Below are 22,887 nucleotides of genomic sequence, written 5' to 3' on the forward strand. Positions count from 1 at the left end.
TTCTTGTTGGACATTGATGTTTCCAGGTTTTGGTCTATTATAAATAAAGCAACTATGAATGAACATTTGTGTACATTTTTGTGAGGACATTTTCATTTCTCTTGGGTAAATACCTGGAAGTTGAATTGGAGGGCCGTATTTGTGTAAGTGTATTTAACTTTTAAGTAGCTGTCAAGCAGCTTCCCAAAGTGATGGTTGTACTTTTTATTTTGCCACTAGCAATGTATGAAAGTTCTGATTGCTCCATATCCTTGCCAACAGTTTTGGTATCATCAATCTTTTTAATTTTAGCCATTCTAGTGTGAATTAATATCTCCTTGTGATTTTAATTTGTATTTCCCTGATAATGTAACTTAGTGTTTTTCTCCTATACTTATTGATGTCATTATCAGTGATCACTGATGTATGTCATTCATACATCTTTGGTGAAGTGTCTGTTTAAGTCTTTTTCTCATGTCCTTATTGGGTTTTTTATTTTATTACTGTAAGAGTTCTGTGTATATTCTGACTACAAGGCCTTTGTCAAATATATATATTGCAAATATTTTCTCCTAGTCTGTGGTTTCCCTTTTCATTTTCTTTTTTTTTTTTTTAAAGATTTTTTATTTATTTATTTGACAGAGATAGAGACAGCCAGCGAGAGAGGGAACGCAAGCAGGGGGAATGAGAGGAAGAAGCAGGCTCATAGTGGAGGAGCCCGATGTGGGGCTCGATCCCATAACGCCGGGATCACGCCCTGAGCCCAAGACAGACGCTTAACCGCTGTGCCACCCAGGCGCCCCTCCCTTTTCATTTTCTTAATGGTGTCTTTCAAGCAATTTTAAATTTTGATGGAGGCCAATTAATTTTTTTCTTTGATAGTTGGCACTTCTTAGGCCCTAAAAAATCTTTACCTACATTGTGGTTGTGAAGAATTTGTTCTCTTTTTTTCCTCCTAAATGTTCACAGTTTTAGCTTTTACATTTAGGTCTATGATTCATTTTGTATTTACTTTTATTTATTTTTGTATAATGAGAGGAAAGAGTCAAGGCTTATTTTATTATTATTATTTTAAACAAGGATATCTAGTGGGTGAAGTCTATTCTTTCTGTACCGACTTATTTTGATATGTGTGTCTGTGCCCTTGATTTATGTTTTAAAAAAAATTTTTTTTATTATATTATGTTAGTCACCATACAGTACATCCTGGTTTCTGATGTAAAGTTCGATGATTCATTAGTTGCGTGTAACACCCAGTGCACCCTGCAATACGTGCCCTCCTTACTACCCATCACCAGTCTATCCCATTCCCCCACCCCTCTCTCCTCTGAAGCCCTCAGTTTGTTTCTCAGAGTCCATAGTCTCTCATGCTTCATTCCCCCTTCTGATTACCCCCCTTTCTTTATCCCTTTCTTCCCCTACCGATCTTCCTAGTTCTTATGTTCCATAGATGAGAGAAATCATATGATAATTGTCTTTCTCTGTGATTTATATGTTTATTAGACCAGTACCACAAAGTACTACTTCATTATTGTAGTTTCATAGTAAGTCTTAAAATTTGGTAGTGTAAGTCATTCAGATTTGTTCTTTATCAAAATTGTTTTAGGCATTTTAGGTTCTTCGTGTTTACGTATACATTTTAGAACCACTTGCCAATTTCTACAAAAAAAGCTTGCTGGGATTGAGATTGGAATTGTGTTGAATCTAGATCATTTTGGGAAGAATTGATATTTTAGTGATATTGGGTTTTCCAGTGTAAACATGGTGTCTGTTCCCATTTACTTAGCTTTTCTTTAATTTATTTCAATAGTGTTTTAGTTTTTAGTATATGAGTCTCATACATATTTTATTAAATTTTACTCTGTTTCAGATTTTTTATTTTGATTTTAAATGGAATTGGTTTTAAATTTCCAGTTCATTGCTCATATGGAGAAATGCAATTGAATTTTGAACATTGATTTTGTATCTTGTAACCTTGCTAAATGCATATTCCTTAGTAGGTTTTTTGTGGATATGTCCAGATCTCTACATACACAATCATGTTGCTTGTGAATAAACAGTTTTACTTTTTCCTTTCTAGTGTGTCTTTTCTCCCCTTCCGTTATTGCACTAAGACTTCCAAAAATGTTAAACAAACATGGTGAGATCAAACATCCTCGCCTGTTTCTGATCTTATGGGGAACAGATTTGGTTCTCATTGAGTATGATGTTATCTGTAGGATTTTGAATATTCCCTTTATTAAGTTTAAAAGTTCCCTTTTATTCCTAGTTTGCTAAGAATTGTATGAATGTATATGTTTCAAATCATGAGTAGGTGTTGTATATTGTCACATGCTTTTTGGGGGGTGGGTCTTTTGAGATGATCATATGGCTTTCCTTACTTGTTCATATATGAATTACATTGATTTTCAAATATTAAACTCATCTTAAATTACTGGAATTAAACTCATTTGGCCATGATGTATTATTTTATGTGTTGATGGATTTATCTTGCTAATATTTTCTCAAGGATATTTGCAGCCACATTCATGAAAGATGTTTTTCCTTTCCTTCTAATTTCTTTGATTTCAGTATGAAGGTAATACTGACTTTATATAATGAGTTACAAAGTGTTCCTTCCTTTTCTATTTTCTGAAAACTTTGTCTAAGTTTGGTATCATTTCTTCCTTAAATGTTGGATATAGAACTCACCAGTGAAGCCATCAGGGTTACATGCTTTCTTTGTTTTTAAATTACAGATTTGTTTTTAAAAATTGATTTACAGCTATAAAGATGTTTTGTTTCTTGTCTTAATTTAGGTTGTTTTGTAGTCTTTCAAGGAATTTGTTTATTTCATCTGAATTTGTCAAGTTTGAGGCACTTGGGTGGCTCAGTCAATTAAGCTTCTGCCTTTGGCTCAGGTCATGATCCCAGGGTCCTGGGATAGAGCCCCACATTGGGCTTCCTGCTCACTGGGGAGCCTGTTTCTCCCTCTCCCGCTCCCCCTGCTTGTGCTCTTTCTGTGTCAAATAAATAAATAAAATCCTTAAAAATAAATAAATAAGTCAGATTTATCGGCACTAGGTTGTTCATAATGTTCCCTATTTATCCTTTTAATATCTATAGAACCTGTAGTGATGTCCCCTTGTTCTTTCCTGACATTATTAATTTGGGTGGAGGTTTATCAATTCTGTTACTCTTTTCCAAGTACCAGCTTCTCATTTTATTATTTTTTAGTATTGTTTTGGTTGTTTTCTATATTGCTGATTTTTGCTCTTACCTTTATTTCCTTCCTTCCTTATTTTTTTTTCTTACCTTCTTATTTTGATTTAATTTGCTCCTTTTTCTAACTTAAGAATGGACTCTTATGTAATTGATTTTAAACTATCCTACTTTTCTAATATAAACACTAAAAGTCATGAATTGCCCTCTCAGTTCTGCAGATTTTGACATCGTGCTGAACACAAGTGAATGGTGTTTCATTACTGTTCAGTTCAAAATACTTTCTTAATTCTCTTGTGATTTCTTCTTTACTCATTGATTATTTAGAAGCATCTTCTTTAATTTGTAGATATCTTTTTTTGTTATTGATTTCTAATTTATGTTTCTTGTGGTTAGAGAGCATACTTTGTATGATTTCAGCCCTTTCAAATTTCCTGAGACTGTTTTTGGTCCAGCAATTTGATCTATCCGGATGAGCATTCATGTGCACTTGAAAGGTATGTGTATTGTGCTCTTCTTGGCTGTAGTGTCCTATAAATCAATATCAGGTCATTTTGCTTAATAATAATGCTTTTCAGGTCTTCTGTATCCCTTCTGACTTTTTGTTCTCTTGCTCTCATAATTCTTGAAAAAGGAGTATTGAAAGCTCCAAATAATTGTGGACTTCTCTATTTCTCTCTTTAATTCAGTCCATTTTTCTTTTTGCATTTTTTTACCTTAAGATTTTCTCTCTCTCTTTTCAGAGATCTGACTATGAGATGCCTATGTGTGGTTTTCTTTATATATATTCTGCCAAGGGTTCACTGAAAAGTTTGGTTTTGTGGATTGGTATCTTTCATTAATTTTAGAAAAATCTTTTTTTGGCTACTGTCTTTTAAAATATTTCTCCTGTACTTTTCTGTTTCTTCTCTTTCTGGTACTTGTGTTAGTTTAGACTTAGACCAGTAGTGTACAGTAGAAATATAATGTGAGCCACACATGTAATTTTAAGCTGCCTAGTAGCTGCAGTAAAAAAAAATAAATAATAAAAACAAGGGAAATTGATTTTAAGAATATATTTTGTTTAACCCAACATATGAAAATGTTATTTCAACAGTTATTCTATTTAAAAATTATTAATGAGTATTTTTATTCTTTTTTTTTTTTTTTTTTAAAGATTTTATTTATTTATTTGACAGAGATAGAGACAGCCAGCGAGAGAGGGAACACAAGCAGGGGGAGTGGGAGAGGAAGAAGCAGGCTCCCAGCCGAGGAGCCTGATGTGGGACTCGATCCCATAACTCCGGGATCATGCCCTGAGCCGAAGGCAGACGCTTAACCGCTGTGCCACCCAGGCGCCCCGAGTATTTTTATTCTTATTTTTGTATTAAGTCTTCAAAACCCAGTGTGTATTTTATACTTACCAGTTCATGGGTCTTGTAAACATCACCATTATTTCTCCCTTTTGTCCTTTGTACTTGAACATGTTTTATATACCCCAGAATCTTTTTTTTTTTTGAAAGAGTTTTAAAAAACGAGAGAAGCAAAGTCTTTCATATTTGTACATATATAAACTTTTTTGGTGCTCTTCATTTCTTTGATGAGATTTTAGTTTCTGTTTCTTATTCTCTTCCTTCACCTTGAAGAGCTTCCTTTAACATTTTTTTGTAGTATCTATCTGCTGATGTCAGCTTTTCTCAGTGTTTCCTTACTTATCTAAAGATGTCTTTATTCTTCCTCCATTTTTGAAGGATATGTTAGCTAGTTATAGAATTTTGGGTTGACAACTTTTTCTTTCGGAACAGTAAAGATAGCATTCTGTCTCCTGGTTCACCTTGTTTCTCGAAAAGTCAGATGTTATTCTTACTAGTGTTCCTCTGTATGTACTGTGTCATTATCATTAGTTACTTTTAAGATTTCTTTCTTCATTGTTGTACAGTCTGGTTATGATGTGCCTTAGTGAGCTTTTCTGTTTGGGATTTTTTTGAACTACTTGAATTTGTGAGTTTGTAGCTTTTACCAAAATTGGAAGAATTTCAGCCCTTATTTCTTTGAATATATCTATCTGTCCCCTGACCACCTAACTGCTTGCTCTTGTCCCATAGGTCGCTAAGGCTCTGTTCTTTTTTGTCGTTGTTTTATGCTTTATTTTCTTTTGGTGCTTTAGTTTGGATAGTTTCTCTTGGCTGTCTTCAAGTTTACTTCAGTGCTTCTGTTGCTGTTAAGTTCATCCAATGAATCTCTAATTTCTCATACATTTTAAGCTATAAAGATTCCATTTGTTTTTTATAACTTTCTTTCCTCTATATGTTCATGTTTTATGATATTCTAAAGTCTTTGGTAATTCTATTATCTTTGTCATGTCTGTCTGACTCTGAATTATGAGATGATTACTACTGGTATGTCTAGTAGTTTTTCTTATTTAGTGGTAGATATTGTAATTATCACATTTATGAGTGTCTGATTTTCCCTCTCCTTTATAGTTTTGAATTTTGGTAAGCTTCTTGTGAACCTATAATTATTTTAAGATAAAAAAAATTTTTAACTTTGTTTTTCTAGGCAGTTACTTGCAAATCAGCATGGATTCTTTTGGGACTTGTTTTGGAGCTTTGTTAGTACGGGTGTAGAGTAGCCTCATTCTAGGGCTGTTTTAAACCTACTACTCAAATGTTACCATCCAGGGTCCCTTATGAAACCCTGGATATTCAGTGTGGTCTCTCTATTCTTGCTGGTTGCAATTTGGATGATTCCAAGCCCAAGTGAACTGTGGGAATTATTCTATTTATATCTCCTTTGTAGTTGTTTTTTCCCTGGTAGATGATTTTTGTCTAGCCTTGTAGAATCTTACCTTGCTCATGTGCAGGTCAGTATTCAAGCAAATGGGACCCCCATACAGATTTCTCTGTGTAGCTTCCTCCTCTCTGGTATTCTTCCCCATAAGTTTTAGCAGCTTGACCCCTCTGTCTCCCAAACTGCAGTTTTGTCTCTTCAACTCAGTGAGACCACCATGGGGAGGGTGGATTTCCTTTTTCTGTTCAGTGTTTCAGAAAGTGCTTTTAGGCATAAAGGTGAAATGATTGTAGAGCTCTCATTATTTCCTTTCACTCAGGGATCACAGCCCTTTGTTGTCTGTAGTCCAGTGTCTGAGAATAGTTGTTTTATATATATATTGTCCAGTTTTTGAGTTGTTTGTGGCAGGGGGGCAAGTCTGGTACCATTTACTCCTTCATAGTCAGAAGTAATTGTATTTTAGAGAACGAGAGATAATATTTATACATTATTAGGTATGGATACTGCTCTGTGCCCTTTATATTAACCCATTTCAACTCTAACAATTCTTTTGAGGTTGGTAGTGCTATTATCTCCTATTTTGTAAATGAAGAAAATGGAGCTCAGAGGTGTTAAGTGCACTATTCTGAGTTACAGAGTTGGTGGAGTGAAGATTTTCCCCAGGCAGCTTGACTCCAGAGCCTACACACTTAATCGGTGCTTTGTGTTCCCTCCATGCTCTGGAGCTCTAGACCTGGAGGATCCATCTTGGAATAGAGTGCTGGGAGCTGACTGAATTAGGTGGGTTGTCTAAAGGAAACTGGTCAGAAGAGACATGATCCAGGAGGTGAATATGAGTTATCATTGAGGAAGGGAACCAAATGTTAGAGTAATATTAAATACAAGGCTTGAGAAGATAAAGATAAAGCTATTAGTGGGAGACAAAGCAAGATCAAGGATCAATGCCAGGTACAAGCAGGATGAGACAGAATGGTTTAGAACAAGATACAGGTTTCTTTGGGGATGAAAATGTAGTCCTTCATTCAACACTGCTGTGTGTTAGGCCCTTTGTAAACTAGACAAGGCCCCTGTTTACATCAAGTATTCATTCTGGAGTAGCAGAGGTAGGAGAAGCAGAGGGTAGGAGGGAGAGTAGGAGAAGCAGAAATATGAGTGAATTAGATAACGTCAGGTAGTGCTAACTGCCATGAAGAAAATAAAGCAGGATGATTTGATAAAGAATAATTTAATTGGGAGGCAGGCAGAATCTTTAGGGAAGATCTCTTTGAGGAGATGATATTTTGACTGGAATCAGAAGAAAAAAGAAACAAATGAATTAGGCATGAAAAGATTGGATGGCAGAGCTATGTAGTCCAGAAGAGCCAGCAAGTGCAGAATTCCTAGGCCAGAATAGGCTTGTCAGAAAAAAAATCATGGCTCAAATGAGATCTGAGAGGTAGTCAGGAAGCAATTGTGTTGGATCTAATGAATTGTGATTAGATTTTTATTCCACGTGCTATGGGAAATCATTGAAAGTTTATTTTTTATTTTTTTTTTACAAGATTTTATTTATTTGAGAGAAAGAGAGAGCACAAATGGGGGAGGGGCAAGAGGGAGAGAGAGAAGCAGACTCCCCACTGAGCGGGGAGCCCAACTCGGGGACTCCATCCCTGGACCCTGGAACCGTGACCCAAGCCGAAGGTAGACACTTAACCAAATGAGCCACCTAGGTGCTCCGGAAGGTTCTTTAAAATATAGAGGTGATGTGATCTGATTTGTGTTTTAAAAAGATCACTCACACTGCTCTGAAGAGGATGTGGTGATTACTACAGTATTACTTATTTATTTTAATTTTTCTTTTTCTTTTTTTTTTATTAAAGATTTTATTTATTTATTTGACAGAGAGAGGCAGCCAGTAAGGGAAGGAACACAAGCAGAGGGAGTGGGAGAGGAAGAAGCAGGCTCCCAGCAGAGGAGCCTGATGTGGGACTCGATCCCAGGGCTCTGGGATCGCGCCCTGGGCCAAAGGCAGATGTTTTAACAACTGAGCCACCCAGGCGCCCCTATTTATTTTAATTTTTAAGTAGGCTCCATGCCTAACGTGGGACTTGAACTCATGAACCTGAGATCAGGGAAGTTGAACATTCTAGTGACTGAGCCAGCCAGGCACCCCACTTTTTTTTTTTTATTTTAACAGTGCCATATAACCCGGCTTCTTTTTAAGAGTGAGAACTTTAGTTAGAACTTCAAATATTCATAAGAAAGGTAAATTAAATTGGGAAAATTCAGCCACCCATTATATTAAATAATTTAGTACTTCAGTTTAATATATTTTTGCAGTCTTCTACAAGTATAAGTGAGATAGTTTGTGTTACATGTTTAACATATAGTTCAAGCTGATGTATTTACATTTATAATGTATTTACATTATCATAATCAGTGTTTTAAGAGGTTTATTGAAATACTACTCAGCAGTAAAAAAGTAACAAAACTATTGCTACATACAACAGTTTACCTGAATCTCCATAGATTTATGCCGAGTTTAAAAAGTCACCCAAAAAGTTTCATACTGTATGATTCCATTTGTGTAACATTCTTTAAATGACAAAATTATAGAAATGTAGAGCAGATTGGTGGTTGCTAGGGTTTAAGGTGAGGGAAGGGCAGGAGGGAAATATATGTGGCTAGCAAAGGGTAGTGGAGAGAGATTCTAGTGATGGAAAGTTCTATAGTTTCATTTTATCAGTGTCAGTATCCTGACTCTGATATTGTGCTATGGGCTTGCAAGATGTTACCATTGGGAGAAACTTTGGTAAAGGATACATGGAATCTCTGTGTTTCTTATAATTGCATGTGAACCTATGGTTATCTCAAAATAAAAAGTTTAATTACAGACGTGTTTATGAAGAGTCGATGTTCGAGATTAAAAGGGAATGCTACAGTTTGGAGCAGAAATGATTTCAGTGTCTTTTGGTGAATGCTTCATTGCCAATGAGCAGAATTGCAGTGATTGAGTTACTTTGTAGAGTAGGACAGATGGGGGTTTGCAACAATTAGCTGTTTGACGTTGGACTAGTTCTGAAACTCTAAGCTGCAGTTTCTTATTGGTAGTAAGGAATGAAAATATTGTCCACCTTCTATGATTGTGAGGATTAAATAGAATAGTGCTTGTGAAGCATCTAATGTAGTATTTGACCTATAATAAGAGATCAGTAAACTTTAGTAATTACGATGGGTTTTTATTGCCCAACTTTTATTCCTAGAGGTTTTTAAGAGTTATTAGTATATAAATTTTAAAAATAATATATTTAACTATGTATTGTTGTATAAAAAATGGTTACTTATAACAAACAAAAGTCCAGGATGAGATGGCTTTACAGGTGAATTCTATCAAACATTTAAAGAAGAGTGAATGCCTATTCTTCTCAAACTATTCCAAAAAAATGGAAGTGAAAGAAATGTTTCCAAATTCATTTTATGAGGCCAGCATTACTCTAGCACCAAAATCAGACGAACACCCTGCTAAAAAGGAGAATTACAGACCAGTATCCCTGGTTAAACATAGATGTTAAAATTCTCAACCAAATGTTGGCAAAATGAATTTAAAAATACATTAAAAGGATCATTCACCTTGACCAAGTGGGATTTATTCCAGGGAAGCACGGATGGCTCAGTAAATGCAAATCAACCAATGTGATACATCACATTAACAAAATGAAGGATAAAAATCATGATTATTTCAATAGATACAGAAAAAGCATTTGAGAAAATTAAACATCCATTCATGTTTAAAACTCTGGACAAAGTGGGCATAGAAGGAACATACCTCAACATAATAAAGGCCATATATGACTTGTAGCTAACATACTAATTTGATATTATAGGTCAACTATAGTTAAAAAAAATTGTATTATAGGGGCGCCTGGGTGGCACAGAGGTTAAGCGTCTGCCTTCGGCTCAGGGCGTGATCCCGGCGTTATGGGATCGAGCCCCACATCAGGCTCCTCTGCTATGAGCCTGCTTCTTCCTCTCCCACTCCTCCTGCTTGTGTTCCCTCTCTCGCTGGCTGTCTCTATCTCTGTCGAATAAATAAATAAAATATTTTAAAAAATTGTATTATGTATTTGAAGGTTGTTGAGAGAGAAAATCTTAGAAGTTCTCACAAAAAAATTACTTGTATATGATAAAGCAAAATGATAACAAAGGAATATGATTTCACTTGATCCTAAAATTTCTTCTTCCTATCTGTCTGTCTGTCTATCAGAGGGAGAGAGAGCATGCATAAGCAGGGGGAGTGGCAGGCAGATTGAGAAGCAGGCTCCCTGCTGAGCAAGGAGCCTCTGTGGGACTCTGATCCCAGGACCCTGGGATCCTGACCTAGCTGAAGGCAGACACTTAACAGACTGAGCCACCCAGGCGTCCCCATCCTAAAATTTCTTAAGAAATACTTGGAAGGTTGCTTCATTTGAATGTTACTGATGCCAGGACAGTATTCTGACTTAAAAACACTTGTATCTTGCTTTCCGTGTTTATGGTATCAGTAAAGTGGCTTATATTTGCTTTGAAACCCTAATTGAAGGCATTTCATTCTTAAAGGTTTTTTTCTTATCTTTTTTTCCCTTTTTGGTTTATTGAAACTTTCTCAGGTGCTGTATCTGATTGTAGCAACAGGACTGGCAAGTGTTGCTTAATTAGAACTACATTAAGGCTGTGTATTTTTCAGTAGCCATCTAATCACTTCTTTACTGAACAAATAAACATTCGAAGTACGTTCCTTATGAGGTAGGGCTTGGGAAGAAAGCCACCAACAACATAGGAATCAAAAAGGTAAACAGAAACAACTTATTCTATGGATGTATTAGCAGCTCCAGTTTTAGCCAGCCATCCCTCAGAGTTTGCTCTGTAACATAATTTTTGGGATAGGAATATCAATACAAGATCTGTAAATTCATTTCTAGACCTTAGCTGACTTAGGTATAGCATATATAAGAATGTTGTATAAAATGTACTTACCGATTTCTGTGGAAAATAAATATGAGCTTTGTTTGTTTCTAAATTATTATTCTGACTTTTTCTCCTAAAAAGTTAAAAAATATTTGACACTAACATTCTGCCATATTTGCTTTTCTCTCCTCCCTTTCCCTGCCCCCCCCCCGGCCCCAGTCTCTTTGCTGGCGCACACACGTGCACACACACACAATCACTTCAGAATCTTATGAAAACATGAACATTTTTCTGCATAACTACAGTACCATGATCACACCAAGAAATTAAATGTTGTTACAATAATATTATCTAACATGTAGTCCATATTTATATTTCTGCAATTATTGTACCTAAAATGTTCTATAGTTTTTTTCTTTTCCTTTCTCAAACCAGGAAACAATCAAAGGTCATTTACTACTTTTTGTTAACCAATGTGTTTTTGTTGTCTTTAAGTCTAGAACAGTTGCCTCCCCCTACCTTAGTTCATTATTATTTCATGACATTGACATTTCTGAAGAATGCAAACAACTTAGCTTGTAGACTCTACCCTAACCCCCTCTTGTCTGGTTGATTCCTCCTAATTAGATTCAGATTAAAAATTTTTGGCACAAATGCTGCATAGGTGATGTTGTATACTTTCCATTGAATTTCATCAGGAGGCGTATCATGGCAGTTGGTCCCATTATTGGTGATATACTAAGTTTGACCATATTTTCCTTTGTAATTAGGAAGCATTGTATGGAGTGATACTTTGACATTGATTGCATATTGTTTCCCATTAATGCTCCACCTAGTGGTTTCAGCATCTGTTGATGATCTGTGCTGAATTAATTACAGCATTGGTGGTTGGAATATGGTGATTTTTAAAATGCTCTCATTCCTTTTACATTTCTTATTTGGCATTGTTCTATAAAGAAAAGCTTTCTCTTTCTTTCCCCCATAATGACTATCACCATGGACTTATGGATTCTTTTTGTTTTTAATTCCTTGTAATATAACTCGTTATTGTCATTAATCTTTTTTATATTCAGTTGGGCCCATATTTGGCCAGAGGGAGCCCCATGCAAACTGGCTTCTATAACTTTTTGACATCTCTCCATCAGTCTTTTTTTTTTTTTTAATTTTTTTTAAATTTATTTGACAGAGAGACAGCCAGCGAGAGAGGGAACACAAGCAGGGGGAGTAGGGGAAGAAGAAGCAGGCTCCCAGCAGAGCAGGGAGCCAGATGCGGGGCTCAATCCCAGGACCCTGGGATCACGCCCTGAGCCAAAGGCAGACCCTTAACGACTGAGCCACCCAGGTGTCCCGCTCCATCAGTCTTTGAATACTGTTTTCTTTCTGACACAACTGTATATTCCAGGCTCACTTTATACTTTTTCTGTCTCTGGCTTGGATTCAGGCATTTTCTAAGGAGCCTTGGTTTTATTTTAATGGAGGAAATGTTATTTAGATACCAAGATCTGGGCACAGATGTATTTATTGCTACTTTAGTAGTTATTGCTTCTAAGCCCTTTGGTCAAGTTAGGGCTAGGAAAAATACATGTATATAATCATGAGTTCTTACTGATTACCTATAATTCAAAACTGGAATCATAGAGTTTTTCCATATTTGAATCTTAAAATAAGTGTCTGCCCCCAGGACTCCTTCCCAGAGAGGTGCGTCCCCATCCTCACGCAGCTCTTGGCTAGGGACAGTTGCACTGCCTCCTGTGCCCATCTTAATATGGCTCTGCTGGCTGAGATCCACCTCCATCAGCAGTATCTCAGCATCCACCAGCCATGCTCTAGTTAGAGTGCCGGCAGCATTTTCACAGTGGTTTTTGTTCATTTTCCAGTGCTTGCTGTGGCAGCTTCCAGCCAGGTTGAGCTGTCTGCTTGGACAGTCCAGATTACCTCCTGGTTACAAAGTGGCATAGTTTTTGAGGGGTTCACACCAACCCTATTCTGGACATAAACCATGTTATTTTTAGAGCACAAAATGCTTTGTACTATTATTGTCATCCCATTTTACAGATGAGGATATTGAAGCACAGAGAAATTGAGGACTTTGCTCAAAACCACATAGTAGATGGCATAGTCAAGGTTGAACCTAGGCTCTCCACTTAAATAGTCCTTGCTCTTAATCTACACTACTAGACCATAGGGTTTAAATAAGAAGTAGTGGAAGATGTGACCTGAAAGAGTGATTATTTTAAGATCATGAAGAACTTCATTAAATTATTTTGGGCTTGTTTGGTAGGCCCTGGGAAGTCACGGAAGGTTTTTGCTCTATGTAGAATGTTGTGATTAGAGATGTGCTGTAGAAGGTTAATTTCTTGTGGCTGTGGAGACTATTGGAGGCAAGATTCCTGTTAGGATGCTATTCTTGGGCCTGTCTCTGGGGATCTAAAGAATCACCATCTCTAAGGTTTGGGGCTAGGGATTTTGTTATTTTTATGATCAGCTAGATTTAGAACCACTGTGATAGACTATTTTCTTTGTTTACCATATGTATTTGGTTACTGTTATGCTGTTCCTATATGTGTCTACCCAGTAGATCCTCGTTTCAATACACTTGTCATTAGAGGTTAGACATATTTCAGATAAAGTTGGTGGAATTGCTCAGGAGACATAGTATCTTTCATTGGTCAGGAGCTCTTAATAGACATTTGAGCTGTACTATTTTTTGTATATATTCCTTTTGCAATAAAGCTTAGTATCAGTTTGATTCAACATTATCTTGAAAATAGTTCTCCATTGGGTAGTATGATTGTCAGATTTACCAGATGTAAATGACAGGATATAAACCAGATGCCCATGCAACCCTTATAGAAACAGATTAAAGAGAACTCTCAACTGTTTTGTGGTGTGTTTTATTTGTTAAATTTAGGCAGAATTAATATTGAATCTCAGGAGAGGGATGTTTTGAATCCCATGGCCATCACCTCCCTTGTCAGTATTGCCATTTTCACATTATCTGGTGATAGCAGAGCAACAGTATGCTCTTTGGTCCTCTGTTTAATACAGGTTGGGTACAACATCAGTAGGTCATGAACTGCAGTGCCCTAATTCTCCTGTAGGTTACAACTAAAATCTTTGTTGGTCAATGTGTACTCCTGACTTTGTTTCTAAGGCCAATGCTCTGCTCCTTGGGTCAACCCACTTTTAATAGGCTGGATTTTTGATGTGCTGAGATTTCCTTACACCAGAAGACAGAGATGATTAGAAGTGTCTATTTTTTTCTGGAAAATTTCGTTTTCATACCAACTATAGAAATCTCTAAGATTCTAGCTACTTCAGGGAGAAGGGTGATTTACTTTTCTAGACAGTGGGTATTTTAGATATTGTTGAAAATAACACTTATTTCCGTAAGTTTGCATTCTGCATACCTTTAAGCAGGAGATATCTATATATTGATGGTAGAAAGAAAAATAAGTATGCTAAATTTTGTTTTCCTTTCACGGATTTTTATTTCCAATTTCTTATGGCTTCCAACTAATCTGGATAAAAAATAGTTTATTTTTAAACTATTTTTAAAGATCATCATTTATGATCTTTCTTAGATATTACTTAAAATACCCCACTATCTAGAAAAAGAAATCACCCTTCACCTTGAAGTATTTATAAAGATACTTCACAAACGTATGGATAATGGCTTATTTAGAACCAGAAATGGTGATATATGAGGTATTTATACTGGAAAAGTAGGAGGAGAGCATCACAAATTAATCTGATTTCTTTGAGTAACAGCTTGCGATATAGTTGGCATACCATATAATCCACGCATTTGAAGTGTACAATGTAATGGTTTTTAGTATATTCAGAATTGTACAGGCATCTCCACTACCAATTTTATCACACTGAAAAGAGACCCTACACCTTTACCATTACCATCCTATCTCCCTATCTCCCACCCCCAACCCTAAGCAACTGCTTTTCTACTTTCAATCTATTTATATTGCCCATTTTGGACATTTCATATAAATGGAATAATATGTGTTTTTGTGTCTGTGTGGGATTGGCATCCTTACTTAGCATATTGTTTTCAAGGTTCTTCTGTGTTGTATATAACACTCTTTATTTTATTGCTGAATTGTATTCCATTGTATGGATTATCTATATTTTGTTTATCCATTCATCAGTTGATGGACATTTGGGTTGTTTCTACCTTTTTGGCTATTATGAATATTTGTGAACAGATTTTGTGTGGATATATGGTTTTATTTCTCTTGGATATATATATATATATATATATATACCTAAAAGTAGAATTGTAGGACCAAATGGTAACTCTTTGTTTCATTTTTTGCAGAACTGCCAAACTGTTCTGCGCAGCAGCTGCATCATTTTACATTTTCACTAGCAGGGTATAAGGGTTCTGATTTCTCCACATTCTTGCCAACAGTTGTTATTATGTGACTTTTTAATTATAGCCTTCCTAATGGGTGTGTAGTGGTATTTCAGTGGGTTTAGTGCTATTTTACTTTTATCTCCATGTAAACTAAAGATAAATGAAACATACAGTAAATCTGTTTTGAAAATAAATAATATGCAAGGTATAATTTCCTGAATTGGAATTTGACAAACCACAGTCTGATATGTACATGCTGTGCATATCATTTTAGCAGAATAATTAAAATACTTCATGCTCATGATTGATTTGTTAAGTCTTGGATCCCTCCTGTATCCCTCTAGGACTGCTTGGATGTGGTAGGTGCTAGAGCCGCTATACCACAGTAGGCCAGGAAGGACCTGGGTTCTTTTTAGGAATATTTTTTTAAGTTCTGTGTCTAAATCTGATAGGAGAGTAATAAGAGGCATGCAATACTAGAACTTCTGTCTTACTGATTTATGAGACTTAATTAAACACTTCTTTATGTCATAGCTTTAACTTTATTTCTAATACATAAATGTAACTTATTTTATCTAGACTCCACTGATTGGAAGTAACAAAAAGATAACTTTTGTAACACAGATATAGAACCTACTATTTATTGGCCTTTGTATGATACTTTAAGCTCTGTTAAGTAAGTTCATTAGGATTCTGTATCCTTTCCTTTTTAATTGGAACTGCTTTTTATTCTGTAAGCAGTCTTTATACTGCTGCTCTTAGATGGCCCATTCTGCTGTGCCCCCTGGCGGTCTCGATGTACAACTGCTGCTTCTGCCAGTGCTGCCTTGCCTCTTCCTACCATATGCAGACTCAAAAGAGTGGGGTATTTGCAGCAACATGGATGGGACTGGAGGAGATTATGCTAAGTGAAATAAGTCAAGCCAGAGAAAGTCAATTATCATATGGTTTCACTCATTTATGGAACATAAGAAATAGCAGGAAGATCAGTAGGAGAAGGAAGGGAAGAATGAAGGGGAGGTAAACAGAAGGGGGAATGAACCATGAGAGACTGTGGACTCTGGGAAACAAACTGAGGGCGTCAGAGGGGAGGGGGGTGGGGGATTGGGATAGGCCAGTGATGGGTATTAAGGAGGGCGTGTATTGCGTGGTGCACTGGGTGTTATATGCAAATAATGAATCATGGAACTTTACATCAAAAACTAAGGATATAATGTATGGTGACTAACATAACATAATAAAAAATTATTATTAAAAAATGAAAAATTTAAAAAGAAAAAAAAAAGAGTGGGGTATCGGGATGAGTCTGCAGTATTGGTGTTAGGTGGTATGGGCTCTAGAGCCAAACTTCTAGGTTTGAATCCCAACATCACTACCTCCTTGCTGAGTAACCTCGAACAGGTTACACAGCTTTCTCATCTGTAAAAGAAGTATAATAATAGACCCTCTCACAGGGTTGTATTAAATGAGGGTAATACAAATGCTGAAAACATTATATGGCACATAGTACTCTGTGTTAGCTGTCATCGTTATTCTGATCTCAATGTTTTAGGTAAGAAATTACATATGTATATTTTATTTAGAGAGATAAATTATACTGATTGTAGCTTAGAGGTTTTTTTTTACTATTGATCTTTTCTAGATTCATTGTGTATATACTTTTCTATTTGTAGCTTTAACTGCAGCTTTATTTACATTATGTATTAAGTTTTTTATTTGTAGCTTTTCCCTTTCTTTGTTTCACATAATTTTTTTTTTTTTAGATTTTTTTAATTTATTTGACAGAGAGACAGCCAGCGAGAGAGGGAACACAAGCAGGGGGAGTGGGAGAGGAAGAAGCAGGCTCCCAGCGTAGGAGCCTGATGTGGGGCTCGATCCCAGAATGCCAGGATCATGCCCTGAGCTAAAGGCAGACGCTTAACGACTGACCCACCCAGGCGCCCCTGTTTCGCATAATTTTTAATTTACCTCTATCTCATATTGTAAAGTTAAAGGGTAAAAAAAAAAAACACTAAAATTTGAAAGTCTTTATTTACTTACGTATTTTGAAAGTTTTTAGTTTAAAAGTGGCTGAATATCATATAGAAATAACTGTAAGGACAGAAGTGGAATTTTTTAAAATTTGTTTTTGAATTTGTAGAAGTGATCAGTGAATTGAGAATGTTTTTGTTTTGAAAATATATTACTAATTAGTTATACTTAGTGTTTACTATCTTAATTTTTGAAGTAAATGATAGATTTTATATGCATTTTTTTGCATACTATAACAAGGTAGTTTCTAAGGTTTTTTTTTTGCAGCTTTTCCTGTTTTATATATGTTCTATGTGTATATCCATACATGTATGTGTATACATATATGTGTGCATATATATGGGTATGTGTCTTGAACATTGTGTGCAGTGTTGTTTTTTCCACTCAATATTGTATTGTGCATATTTTCTCCTACTGTTAAGTAGTTTAAGGTACCATAAATTACTCATTATGTTTGTAACATTGTTTCCTTCCTTTTTGTTATGTGTAATATTATAATGGTCACTTTCATTCACATAGTTATTATTTCCTTTCAAATTATATCTGTAGAATAAATTGCCGAGAGAAAGAATCTTGATAAAGAGTGCATGAATGGTTTTATAGCTCTTGAAATGTTTTCCCACATTTTTGTTCAAGAGTTAGGCTAAAATTGTTTAATTCTCTTAAATACTGATTTCTAAGAGCTTTCCTCCTTAAAACTTGGAAAAGAACCTTTACAGTGAAGGTGACAATCAGGCCAATGTCAGGACTTAGTCTATATTGTAAGGAAGATGACAACAGGAAGGGCATGGAAACCTGAAAATTGGTGACAGATTTGAGGAACAGCAGTCTTCTGTGGCTGTTTTGAAAGAAGTGTGATTGGGGGAAAGAAATGGTAAGTTATTAGGCTAGACTGATAGGGACCAACTGTTAAAGAACTTCACCTCTCTTAAGGAGTTTAGACTTTTATAAAGTAAATGAGGTAGACTTCATGAGAGAATGATATGGTGAAATCTCTGATTTGGAAAAATGACTAGTCTCTAGTTTATAATGTCTTCAAAAACAAATTCTAGATAGATTTAAAGTAATAGAAAAAAATAGACGACAATATTTCCATGTTCTTGGGATGGGAGAGCCTTTTGTAAACATGGGGCAAATTCTGAAGCTATAAAGGAGAACGCTGAGATTGACAGATATTACCAAGAATATGTTTAGAATGTCCCTATAGCTTACCGTACTCTAAACAAAGTTTAAAATCCAAAGGCAAACTAGGAAAGTGTTTTGCTATCAGAATAACACAGAGCTAATGTTCCTAATATAGCAAAAGCTCTAACAAATCAAGAAATAAAGAAAGATGAACATCCCAAAGAGAAAAGTAGGCAAAAGATATCAGCAGCAGTTTTCCAAGGAAAAAAATACAAATTCCTTGTTTAACATGTAAAAAGATGGTCATTCTCATTCAGAAAAATGCAAAGTCAAACAAGAGTGGGGTTTTTTTGTAACCTTTCAGACAGATACATATGATAAAAAGTGAAAGATATCAAATGCTGGCAAAAAATGTGGGGAGACAGACACAGTGATAACATTCTCGGCAGGAGATAAAGGTTGCCACAAACTTTCTGGGAAGCAGATTAATGGTTATTTATGGAAACTTAAAATGTGGTTGTTCTTGGGCCCAGTACGCCCACAGTAAAGAATTATCTCTGGAGAAATATAATGTTGTAGCATTATTTGTAATGCCAGAGAATAGTAAACAATGTGAATGTTTACTGTTTGGTGTGCATTAAATTTTTTTGTAAGAATACATATCAGACTGTACCCATTGCTAGGGGAGGAGGACTAGGAGAGAGGTAGTTTCTACTTTATGTACTTTGTAATGTTTGGAACTTTTAAGAATCACTATAGAACAACACTTTTGTGTTTAAAAACAAGCAAACATGTGAAACATCAACAAAAAAGGCAAAGGAAAGATTGGAAGTCTTGGGCTGCTGGGTGAACGGGATGAGGAAGCTGAAGCCAGGAGAATCAGTTATAGAGTTCTTGTCTCCTTCAAGTGTGAGAAATGTGGGCGGTCTGCGCTGGAACTGTGGCAATCAGTAGATTTGAGAGGTATTTTAGAAGTAGAATCCATAAACTTCTACGTGGATGTGAAGCCTTAGGCAAGAGCATAGTCAAAGATCAGAAATTGACTAGTACCATTAATAATCAGCACACCAGACATAGCATTTTGAAGTTTGTAAATTGTATTGCTGAGTAAATGATTTCAACATTATTAAAAATAGGAAAAACAGGAAAAGGAACATTCACTGAGTAGAAAATAATGAGTATCTTAAAGATCCTCAATAATTATTTCAACAATAAATTAGTTTGGTTCAGTTAGCTCCTCTCTCATTTCTGCTTTCTTATTAAGGCTTGTCTTCTGTACTCTTTAGTTCTGTTACTGTTTGTTAGGAGTTATTAATATTTTAAAATATATAAACAGTTTTTAAGTGTAATTTTTAAACTCTGTGTTCTTGTTTTCTATTTGCAGAGTGCTCATTTGGCCATGATAGATACCCTAATGATGGCTTACACCGTAGAAATGGTCAGTATAGAGAAAGTAATTGCGTGTGCTCAACAGTATTCAGCTTTTTTTCAAGCCACGGATCTGCCCTATGATATTGAGGATGCTGTCATGTACTGGATTAATAAGGTAGGAATATACTCACTTGAGTAAAAATGAGTCTTATAACCAGAAAAAGTGAAATCCTCTATTATGCATGGCTACTCTGCTACAGATTGCAGGTTTTTTCTGCCCATAATCCTTATGTCGAAATCTTAACCCCCAAGTGATAATATTAGGAAGTGAGGCCTCTGGGAGGTGATTAGGTTATAATGGGATTAATTCCCTTATAAAAGAGGCCCCAGAGAGCTCCCTTGCTCCTTCTGCCATGTGATGTCACAGCAAGGAGATGGCCAGGAAGCAGGCCCTCACCAGACACCAGATCTGCTGGTCCCTTGATCTTGGAATGTCCTGCATCCAGAGCTATGAGAAATAAATTTCTGGATGGAACTAGAGGATATTATGCTAAACAAAATAAGTCAGAGAAAGAGAATTATCATATGATTTCATTCATATGTGGAATTTAAGAAACAAAATAGATGAACATAGGGAAAGGGAAGGAAAAATAAGATAAAAACAGAAGGAGACAAACCATAAGAGACTCTTGACTATGGGAAACCAACTGAGGGTTGCCATAGGGGAGTTGGGTGGGGGGATGGGGTAACTGGGTGAGGGACATTAAGGTGCTCATTTGATGTAATGAGCACTGGGTGTTATATGCAATGGATGAATCACTGAATTCTATCCCTGAAACTAATAATGCACTATATATTAACTAAATTGAATTTAAATAAAAAATAAAAAAAAATTTCAGTTGTTTATAAGCCACCTATTCTGTGGTTATTGCTGTTACAGGAGCCTGAACAGACTAAGGCACACTCCATTACTGTTTTTGTTTTAAATCAAAATGAAAGCTAAAGTTGTTTAAGTTACTTAAAATTTCCCATTACCTTTTGGCTAAGAAAAAAATTCTGTTAAAATGATTAAAATAGATTTCTATATATTCTGCAATATCTGTAATGACATTTAATAATGATTTAGTTCATAACAGATAATTATAAAATTCCCAGCATTCGGAGTAGGATATTACACACTGTGAGTGTTGAGTAAATTTTTTTTGAATCCAAGAACGAAGTAATTTTGTCCTGTTTCCCATTATATGAGTCTTAGATTTGCTTGACTAAGTTGCATAAGATTGTATCAATTGTAGATTCCTCTTGGAAATTTTTATGGAACTGTGATTAGTTATTTGTGCTCTGAAGATGCTTAAATTGCAATTTATCACTCGCTTTGCCAGACTGAGTAGTTAATTCTTCTTGATTTGCATTCATTTGCAACTGTTACTCCAGAGAAAGTGAAACATTATCCATGAGCAAGACCTGAGCAGATCTAACAAAGTTATATCTTCAGGTATCCTTTCTTGAATGCTTGCCTAACAAGAAGCTATAAATGTAAAAACTTCATTTATCATCATTATCAATATCAACGTAGAAGGCCCATTTAATACTCTGCCCCTGGAGTTCCTTTTTTTTTTCTTCATCTTTAGCCATCTTTTTCTGCACTCCTCCTTAGCTATGGAGAATTATGGTCACATCCTAGACCTATTCATCATCAGGATATAACCTTCGTATCCTATTGCAAGTATCTCATTCTTAAATAATTCCTTCACTTACTCTAATACCCCCTACTATTAACAGTGTTCAGCTTCATCATGAGTTCCAAACCATTGAGCCTGTTAATTCTTATAGGCTCAGTTGATGTTTTTCTTTTTTGAACTAGATTCTTGCAAGTACTGTCAGTTATTCTGCCTCCTATCCCTCCCTGTGATTTATCTGATAAAACCCTGGTTGAGCACAGTTACCCACCTTCTCTCTAGGGTGCACCTATAGAGATAAATATCGCTAGAGAAATTTACACAAGGAAGCCTGTTTCATTTTAAATTTATAAGTACAAACTTCAAGTGGACCTTCAGTGCTTACTGCCAGGCCAAGAAGTGTGTCCCTAAGAAGTTCACTTTCCCACGTTTCAAGACGATTTCATCCTTTCTTCTCTAGTCCTCAGACTTTCCATAACCCATCCCTTGTTACTGTCAGTTGAGGACATTGTCTCATCCTTTTTTGAGACCAGAGATGGGGAGCCATCAGGTGGGAATTTTCTCTTCTTGCCACCAAATCTGTAAACCTTTCAGTGCTCCTTAGCTTGCTTTCTTTCCTGCTGGTAAGGTGGAGAAAGTCCCCCCCTCCCACATCCTATCAAAGGGCAGTTTCTCTTTACTTACTGCGCTGGAACTCTTTCTTCCTTTGTCGTGGTCATTGATCCTCTGTTTCAGTTCTTATCAGGCTTTCACGTGTGAATGAGTCACCTGGGAACGTGTTAAAATGCAGGATCTGACTTGATGGGTCTGGGGTGTTGGTGGAGAGCCTGCATTTCTAAGAAGCTCAGGTGGTGCTAGTGCTTCTGGTGTGTGGACCGCGGTGTTTTTCCCTCACTCTCCTGCATCATCCAGTTCTCCCTCCCTACTGGCTCATTCTCATAAGAATATAGACTTACTGTAGTATTTCCCATCCTGATAAACAACACTTCCCCATCCAGGTACAATCCCGCTCCTCCATACACAGAACCTCTGGCTTCCATTTTGACAAGTCCAGTAATACTTCTCTATACTCATCTTAAATTCAGTCTTTACTTGTAAATCATGTGTGACCCTTCTGAAGTTTCAGCGGAGAACCGGCCGTGTTGGTAGGGCTCAAGCGCCACACCGTGTCCTCTGCAGCAGGCGGCTTCTTCAGCGCGCTGGCGCTTGTTCCCCTCTGTGCTCCTTGGAGTCTTTTCCGCGCTGCATAGCTCAGGGCTCAGCCAAGGGTTTGAGTGCAGTTTATACATGGAGCTGGGGTCTCCCTCGTAGTGATTCCTTCTTTCCCAGGGTACTCTTCCTCAAAGTCTAGCCATTCTCAGTCTCAGATTTCTCCCTCAGTTCCTCATTCCAACAAGACTCGTTTTCTGCTTGAGTTCAGGCCACTTCGCATTGTGT

At 36.3% G+C, this 22,887-nt stretch overlaps 1 protein-coding gene across 6 annotated transcripts in view; it reads left to right on the top strand.

Annotated features, from left to right (window-relative positions):
* Positions 1-22,887, top strand: part of CAMSAP2 (calmodulin regulated spectrin associated protein family member 2) — a 111,123-nt gene that overhangs the window by 40,332 nt on the left and 47,904 nt on the right. For 5 of the 6 annotated variants that reach the window (XM_019794520.2, XM_034667000.1, XM_019794522.2 and 2 more), the window contains exon 3: positions 19,785-19,946. In XM_019794520.2, coding sequence (XP_019650079.1) covers positions 19,785-19,946 — 162 coding nt within the window. Of the gene's footprint in view, positions 1-10,597; positions 10,756-19,784; positions 19,947-22,887 lie in introns of those variants that run through there. The other variant, XM_019794524.2, reaches the window with a different exon arrangement.

Source organism: Ailuropoda melanoleuca, chromosome 8 (assembly GCF_002007445.2).
Source record: "Ailuropoda melanoleuca isolate Jingjing chromosome 8, ASM200744v2, whole genome shotgun sequence".
NCBI classification, from domain to species: domain Eukaryota; kingdom Metazoa; phylum Chordata; class Mammalia; order Carnivora; family Ursidae; genus Ailuropoda; species Ailuropoda melanoleuca.